Source organism: Bidens hawaiensis, unplaced genomic scaffold, assembly GCF_021521415.1.
Source record: "Bidens hawaiensis isolate Kalapana, Puna unplaced genomic scaffold, B.hawaiensis_p1.1 tig00004364_1, whole genome shotgun sequence".
NCBI lineage: Eukaryota > Viridiplantae > Streptophyta > Magnoliopsida > Asterales > Asteraceae > Bidens > Bidens hawaiensis.
The window spans coordinates 670,575-678,868 of record NW_027491263.1 but is presented as its reverse complement, the minus strand read 5'-3'; the positions used below and the strand labels follow the sequence as shown (position 1 = coordinate 678,868).

At 33.8% G+C, this 8,294-nt stretch overlaps 2 protein-coding genes across 2 annotated transcripts; one reads left to right on the top strand and one right to left on the bottom strand.

Annotated features, from left to right (window-relative positions):
• The first annotated feature begins 686 nt into the window (after nucleotides 1–686).
• Nucleotides 687–4,000, top strand: LOC143626443 (triose phosphate/phosphate translocator, non-green plastid, chloroplastic-like). Its single transcript, XM_077096538.1, has 9 exons — nucleotides 687–1,049; nucleotides 2,013–2,135; nucleotides 2,208–2,360; nucleotides 2,465–2,550; nucleotides 2,835–2,919; nucleotides 3,004–3,123; nucleotides 3,371–3,439; nucleotides 3,655–3,784; nucleotides 3,890–4,000. Exons 1-9 carry the CDS (start codon nucleotides 687–689, stop codon nucleotides 3,958–3,960), a joined length of 1,200 nt encoding a protein of 399 aa, XP_076952653.1. The 3' UTR covers nucleotides 3,961–4,000.
• A 248-nt stretch (nucleotides 4,001–4,248) lies between these two features.
• On the bottom strand, nucleotides 4,249–6,501 carry LOC143626442 (uncharacterized). Its single transcript, XM_077096537.1, has 3 exons — nucleotides 5,741–6,501; nucleotides 5,157–5,283; nucleotides 4,249–4,752 (listed from the first exon to the last, which is right to left on the bottom strand). The coding sequence occupies exons 1-3, from the start codon at nucleotides 6,298–6,300 to the stop codon at nucleotides 4,249–4,251; spliced, it is 1,191 nt and encodes a 396-aa protein (XP_076952652.1). The 5' UTR covers nucleotides 6,301–6,501.
• Between the last annotated feature and the right edge of the window lie 1,793 nt (nucleotides 6,502–8,294).

The following is an 8,294-nucleotide window of genomic DNA, read 5'->3' as shown; positions in this document are numbered from 1 at the left end:
ATGTATGCGTCATGTAGATGTTACATAAGTATTCCGAGCTTTCACATTTTACTCAAAGTTTGATATGTTGTGGTGAAGTAAACTACGATTGTGAACTTATGTAAAGATAAATAATCGGCAGTATTACTATCTTATAAGAAAATAATATTTAAAAAAAAACAAATAATCCCACTTAACCTCTTAACAACGACGTTGAGCACCCCAACTGCAAAGGCAAGCAAGTTATTTTATCTTGTTTGTTTGTATGACTAAGGTAAAAACATTACATTTGCATTTATTATTGTCACTCACTAACAACAATATATTTTTATGTTATATTAATTGTCACACAAATTACACCTAAATATTCCTAATCCATTAAAGCAACAAAGTATAATATACATGTAAGAGCGATTTGAGCAAGAGACAGTCAAGAAGTTGTCATCTCAACAACATTCGATCGACCATTACACCACAAGCTTCACCCATTCACTCTCTCTTGAATCTCACGATATGAAGGGGATATATATATATATATATATATTCTAGCCTTCAAAGTAAGTTAAATATACATTTACGTGGTTTGGTCCCAGTGTCCCACTTATTAATAATAAAATAAGATTATATAATTAATAATAATAAACCCTATTAAAAGTCAGCAGAGACACCAAATCAGACTCTCCTTTGGTTTGGTGGCGTTGTTGTTGATGGTTGAGGCCACCGTCACCACACTTTCACTTCCAAAGCTCCGTCGTCATCACACGTCTTCTTCGTTTTTCAGACCCAATGATCACCTTTCATTTCCGGAATCATCATCAATTCGTTACTCGTATTCGTCATGGAAGCTGCCTAGGGTTTGGATTACGACACCGGTGGTGGTTACAGACCACAGATCACGTGAAGGCTACGGAGTGAAAGCGGCATCGTTAAGTTCCCGCCAAAACGACGTGCCGGCGGCGGAGGAGGAGGAGAAGAATAACAAGTCGAAGATGACGGAGACGTTAGTGCTTGGAGTGTTGTTTGGCCTCTGGTATCTCTTCAATATATATTTCAACATTTATAACAAACAGGTACTACTAATTCATTCATTACTTCCTTCTCTTCTCTTGCTTATTAGTATTATTATTATTATTAGGTATTTGATCCATGTGTATGATAGATAGTTAGATGCTACACGTGAACAGTGATTTAATTTAAAAGCAACCATAAATACAATCACTTTCTCATACTTGCATAGAATCATGTATCTAGTTCTTTCATTCTTTTGGAGTTACTCTGGAGAATCAATTCATGTCACTTTTTTGTCCTCGCCTGAAATTATGCTAAATTAAGTAATTTGTATATATATATTCAGGCTCTGTTATGCTATGTGTAAAGTGATATGCGACTACTAGTCAGCAACGGGGTTATTTTTGTTTAGAGGTGTATTGGTGTTGTAGGGGTGATTTTCACGCACATTATTATTTTATTATTATTTCCTTTCATCACCAGGCGACGGGGGGTTCCTCCAAAAAAGCGCCCTATATGTCCTTGGTGATTTTTATGATGCTCGCACAATTGACCTGATATATTTGAGTAGACATTATAATAATTATGAACCTACAGGGTTGGTGTTATTTGATTGATTAAATGAAAGTGAACACAATCTTATCCGTTGTATTATTCATTTTGCTTTACCTTTTCATTGGATTAATAGAGAGTTGATACTGATTATAGGCTGCTTTCTGAACTAATATTGTTCGTGTAATTGTCTAATTGTTGTGTAATCCAACCGCGGTAGTGTAAAATGTACAGTGACTACCGGCTGATTACATGGCTAATCACATATTTTAATTCTTAAAGCCCTATGATCTAATTATAAAGATAAAATACAAACCAAAACAATCAGATGGACTAGCGGCGCAACTTGTTGCCCGCTTACCTTCTATTTCAATGTAATTTAAGTAGTTTAATGAAAAACAAAAAAAAAAAAAGAACGTAAGTTATTTCTGAATAACAAAGAGGCCCGGTTCATTTTGATTGTTGGTTTACAGGTTCTTGAAGTTTTACCGAATCCAGTAACCCTGACTGCAGTTCAGCTTGCTGTTGGGACTTCCATTATATTTATGACATGGGCTTTGAATCTTCATAAATGGCCAAATGTTAGTCGTGGACAGGTATAAAGAAACTGATTTATCAGTTGCATAGTTTATATTTCGTCTGAAGCTAATTTGATTACATTTTGGCAGCTTTTAGCAATCCTTCCATTGGCTGCTATGCATACATTAGGCAATCTTACAACCAACATGAGTCTTGGGAAGGTTTCTGTTTCTTTTACTCATACGATCAAAGCAATGGAACCGTTTTTCACGGTTGTGTTATCTACTTTGTTTCTAGGAGAGGTATGTTTACTTGTTTAATGGTGTTTTTATAATATGAAAGTTGTATATAATACATTTATTTTGACACTGTTAAGTAATTAAAGTGATGTTTTTTCACTTAACAGATACCGACATCTTGGGTATTAACTTCCCTTGTACCAATTGTTGGTGGAGTGATACTTGCATCATTGACTGAGGTCTCTTTTAATTGGTGAGCACAGAAAGTTTACATTATTTGTTCATTTCTTATAAACAGATAATGGTTTATTTAATGATTACAGAAACTCGGAACTATGTTATTGCAAATTTGCAATAATAATCAGTTTTATCTAAAATGAAATGATTTACTAGGCTGTAGCCTGTAGGCATTAGACATACACTTTGTGCAACTTTTAACCCGTTTGACCTACTTTTTTTATTTGACCCGCTGGAGATAAAACTAAAGAGTTTGACTTTATTTTCCAACTGCTATTTATGTTTACATTCTGGTAATAGGCCTGGTTTTTGGAGTGCAATGGCATCTAATTTGGCTAATCAGTCGCGTAATGTTTTGAGCAAGAAGCTTATGGTTAAGAAAGAGGTAACTTGGCTACTATTTTTTTTATCTTTCATTATGTTAGTATTAAATCTAAAAACAAGAGCTAACCAACACCATATTTTGCAGGAATCATTAGACAACATTACCCTCTTCTCAATTATTACAATTATGTCCTTCCTTATGTTCACTCCTGTTGCATTACTAGTGGAAGGAGTCAAATTTACCCCTGCTTACCTGCAGTCCGCTGTGAGTATCAATCTAAATTGTCTACTTTTTATTTTGATTAACAAAAGAAGATTGTTACACTAATAATATTAATTTTTGAATAAAATACTTTGGGTGGCTTTCTACATGCTCATTACCCTTTTAGCAAAAAAACAATATTTGACTCGTTAGAAATTAAACACAACTCAAAACAAGCCATTATAAGTAATCGATTCGAAATTTGTTTTAATAAGTTTTTCTGACCACGGATTATTGTTTTTCATTTCAGGGGCTAAACATTAAACAGGTGTACATTAGATCTCTAGTTGCTTCAATCTGCTTTCATGCATATCAGCAGGTACTTTTACAAACCCTTTTTGTTTGAGCGTACACGGGCCGGGCTATATTGGGCTTACCCAAAACCATTTTCGTCCAAAAAGTTTGTAACCATATTTGACTCACCAAATCCTTATATAAACTAACTTTTTGACTAAACTGGATCGGCACAACCCGGCCCATTTCAAGACGGTCTGCTTTGATTGGTTTAAATGCTAACAAGTGTTTGTTACACAGATTGCTTATATGATACTGCAAAGAGTAACTCCAGTTACACACAGTGTGGGTAACTGTGTGAAGCGTGTGGTTGTAATTGTAGCCTCTATCTTTTTCTTCCGAACACCCATCTCGCTTACTAACTCCATAGGTAAGTTTTTTAATTTTATTTACCACAATACCCTTCATGTAAATAAATCCAAGTTTAACTTCTTTTCATATTTTATAAAATTATTGTTTCATTCATCTTATTCAGGCACTGGAATTGCCCTTGCTGGAGTATTTCTATACTCACAGGTGAAACGAATTAAACCTAAAACGGCATGAAATTGGTCCGGACTGAATGAAATTGGTAGTTAATTATGAACCAGGAATTGGTTTTTTAAAACTTGGTTCAGACCCGTTTTTGCACATCCCTACAATCATCGTTGGATACGCTTCGGTAAAATAGTACCCATCTTAAATCACCATGTACATTTTTTTATGCAGTATAATTTGTTTCTTTACTTCATATCAAGGATCCATTATCAAGTCAGTTCACATATGAATTATTCGTTTAGACAATCTAAAGTAATTATATATGTGTATAATTGTATATGTATTAACCAACGACAGCTAGGAATTGACTTGTGATATCATCTCCATTAAATCAATCTGTTTCCTCTCACGACCGTCGCCATCGCTATCGCTGCCTTGGTTGACCGGAGATATATGGTCGAATGGCGACTCTTGAAGCAAGTTTTCATCAAGTGCAAACTCGGGCAACTCACTGAAATCAAAGTCTGGTATTATGAATCCATCACTCGAGTAAAACTTGTGTTGAATGATAGTACTGTTATCGGTCTTGGTTTTGTTTGTGGATGATTTCCCGCGTGGGAGGTTTAAGCTCTTGATGTAGTTTTGGAGAATCAGGCACTGGAATTGCCCTTGCTGTAGTTTTGGCCATTTGGACCGGCATTTTCGGGTGGTGTATTGCCTCCTTTTAGTTGCGTTCCAGTGGTTCTTGATGGAGTTCTCGGTTCGACCGGGCAACTTGTTGGCTATTTCTGACCATCTGTTTCCGACTTGTGCATGGGTTGTGATTAATATACTGTCTTCTTCTTCTGTCCAAAACTCTTTCTGATGGTCGAAAATGATACCCATAAAATTGTCAAAGAAAATAAAACTGGATTTTGTGAAGAATTAATTCAAGTAAAGGAAGAAAAAGGTCAATTCAAGTCTTTGTTTTAATCAAAAACCGGTTGACCAAGATAAGCTTACTTGTTTTAGGTGGCTTTATTTCTAAAGGTTAGAAGGGTATTCTTTTAACTTAGAGCAATCCTTTAATGCTAATTTTAAAATATGATAATTCTTAGTTATAATGAATAAGACATTCAAAGCGAATCTGCCACATGCCCACATGTCCTACTCGGCTGTTTAAGGATTCGGCTTTGGGTTTTGGGCTTTACACATGTATAAAAAAACATAAACTTATGACAAATATTTTTAAATTTTGTGGTTTTTTAGGAAAAGATGATGCATACGTTGATGTTAGGCTTGAGATGATTATGCCATCTTTCTCTACAGTGTTTCCCAATCCTTCCTTTCAACATTTGAGCAATATGTGACCATTTTCTTCCTCCATGTTTTTCCACCAATTGCTTTAAAATCCTACAAACATTCAATCTTTATTACAAACACAACAAACATAGGAAAATAATGTATAGGAACACGTCAACAACGCAAAACATTGTCCTCAATTGTACCACTTAAATCATTTTGATTTAGTTCCTATAGATTGTAGTACTTGGTGATGCTTTTGAAAAGCCAGGCACGGATCAAATTTAAAGATCTTAAAGGATACCCTAACAAGTCCCAATCGTTTGAGAAACATCTTTTCGTCTATATCAATGAAAACCAATAATTTTAAGTAGAAAAGTGTGATAGACTCATAAGCACTTGTACGTAATGCTAGCCAGAGAGAGAGTATGAGAGGATCTTGTGATTATATAATCGCTTTATCTATCACATTAAAACAGTAAGTAAATGTTTTATACATAGTCATTTGCCGTTCAATTATGTTATGGTTCTTTACTTAAAATTGTTTTAAGTTCTATTTGTGTCTTACCTATCTTCTTCTTTAGTCCATGGCCCCTTTGATGAATTTGCCTTGTTTTTCCCTTTGCATGGATTTCCATTATTTTTCTTGATGCCATTTTCACCCGTAACACACGACCCTTCGTCCGGTTCATTATAACACAAGGGCTTATGATCTAGGGACGGGTCCAACACATGCACAAAATTGTCCAAGTCAGATGCACCCACAAAAGTTTTGTTGACATGGGTCAAACAACCATTGTCTAGCTCAAATGGCATAAGCTCGAGGTCATCTGAACCCGATCTATATGAAAACGTACTAAACGGGTCATACCAAGAATCAGGGACCCCGTAATCCGGGTGAAAAGATGGACCCATTAGAGAAAAATTGTTTAATTGTTGTAAATCTTGATTTGGGAAAACATCTTCGGTTTCGGGCTCGTGTTTCAAGTAGTTGTATGAGAGAGGGTGTGATGGATCTTCTTTGAAAATTGTTTGAAACTCCATGAGAGAACAAAGAGTGAGCATTGCCTCCTGTGTGTAATTACTGTTATATATTGTCAATTTAATATGAATTAAGGGGAGGAGCATTTAATTTGCTTGCTTAATACAAATTATAAATTGTAATAAACGGTATATTTATAGCTTATAAAGTATTTAAAAGAATTATTTAGCAATTGAAAATTTGTTGATTTAACCAAAATACCCTTCACTAGTAAGTAATTGTGCATTAATAGTTAATGTGGAATTAAAATACGTAACCGAAGTTTCAAACAACTTCTCTAAAATAACATTAAATTCATTATAAGAAGTCATTAATAATATATATAAGAAAATAAAACTATGAAATTGGAAGTGTCAAAGAAGAATTTATACAATTATGCCACAAACTTTTATAATCAACCACCACATTAGATTTTCATCCATCTTCAAAACACTAATAGGAATCATACATACTCCCTTTCAAATATATACACTTCTATATTATCACACTTTTCACGTTTATTTTTCATAATCAAATTTCCATTTCTTATCAAATTAAATTATTACATATATAAATATGACTTCTGTTAAAGCAAATACTGTGTTAGTAAAATAATCTATATAGATAAAAGTATACTATATAAAGGAAAAAAAATAGTGCAATTAATATATAACTATTGTTTTCAAAATATAAACATTACATACTTGTTATTTGACCGAATTACCACATCTTTAAGGATTCAAAACTAAAAATAAACGTGTAAGCAGAAGGTACCAACTAAAAACAATGTTGTAAAAGTATACAAGACCGTGTACTCTCTAAAGACTCGCTACAAGGTATGTCACCGAGAAGAGTTTCTTTAATTCCGTCTATTTACTAAGAATCAATCAAAGATGGTCAATCTCAACCAGAATCACATCCAGTCGGTGAACTTGGGTCGATTTTAACTAAAAAATAAATATATAACTCGTATTTCTATAAATGAAAGAACAAATATCATTTATTTTTAATTAATTGATGTGTTGTAAAACACATTAGTTTTCCGCGCTATTTATCATTGTTTTAATCACTTATTTATCTAATATTTAATGTTTTTAACTTGTTTTAGTATGATATTACATGAATATGTATTTTGTAGGTTACAAGTTTAAAGAGAAAACAACCGAGCTTTTCAAGACACTTAGAGGCCTTTTATGCACTATTCTTGAAGAATCAAGCTAAAGGCCCGGCCCGTATCCATTTGTGTGAAGCCCATGCATGTTTTATTATATAATAACATAAAATAACAAACCATAGCAGCCCATAGAGCCCCCATAATCCCGAAATCAGCAGCTACACCAAGAAGAAAAGAAGAAAAAAAGTTATAAACCCTAGCTTTTGTGGAGTCCGATCGGCAGCTTCAAGTTCAAGGAAGAAAGGAGTGTTGCAACCAAGATTACAAGTGTTTCTAAGTGTTTTTCACATCCAAGAGCAGCCAAGAACATTATACTACATCCCCATATACTTTGGTTTGGTTTATGGTTCATATTTACTTTGTTTTTTTATCATAGAATCGTATTATTTTGCAATTGAGCTAAGGATTAAGTTGTGTTTGATTATACTTGATTGTGGATTGAGTTTACTTATGATTTGGATGAGTAATATGAATGTTTTATTGAGTATTTGTTGCTTTCCAAATAACAAGAGTAGCTAATCTTGTTAGTTCTACCTAGGTTTGATTATAGTTGTTCGGTTTTGATGAGTTTTATGGATTGTTTGATCAAAAGACTTGAATTACTATTGTAAAGTTTGGTTTAATATCGAATTAGGTTGTGTTTAGTGGCTGAGATTTTATTAATTATACTTCATAAACCTCTTGCTTTGATTGGTTGAATTTGTTTTGATTAATTGTTGCTTGTTTTATTCTTTAATTGGTGTTTAGAATTTGTTTGCGGTAGATATAACCGTAGGGTTTTGTTAAGTTAATTTATTGTTAAAAATCAGCGGATAAGCACCTTCTTAGAGATTGAGAGGTGATAAGAAGTAAGTTCGTCTCATTGCCTTTGTATGCTAGGATTAGAATTGCGCGAGAGCGAGTTCGATTCTTGTCGGGTTTTGGTTT

What these genes read in the sequence shown, in the direction of transcription:
- LOC143626442 (XM_077096537.1), bottom strand. Translation starts at nt 6,300, where the DNA reads ATGCTCCTCCCCTTAATTCATATTAAATTGACAATATATAACAGTAAT. An exon ending in TGGACTAAAGAAGAAGATAG is followed by an intron (nt 5,284 to 5,740) that starts GTAAGACACAAA and finishes GAATGTTTGTAG; the next exon opens with GATTTTAAAGCAATTGGTGG. An exon ending in ATCTCAAGCCTAACATCAAC is followed by an intron (nt 4,753 to 5,156) that starts GTATGCATCATC and finishes TTCGACCATCAG; the next exon opens with AAAGAGTTTTGGACAGAAGA.
- LOC143626443 (XM_077096538.1), top strand. Translation starts at nt 687, where the DNA reads ATGGTTGAGGCCACCGTCACCACACTTTCACTTCCAAAGCTCCGTCGT. An exon ending in CAAATGTTAGTCGTGGACAG is followed by an intron (nt 2,136 to 2,207) that starts GTATAAAGAAAC and finishes ACATTTTGGCAG; the next exon opens with CTTTTAGCAATCCTTCCATT. An exon ending in CTACTTTGTTTCTAGGAGAG is followed by an intron (nt 2,361 to 2,464) that starts GTATGTTTACTT and finishes TTCACTTAACAG; the next exon opens with ATACCGACATCTTGGGTATT.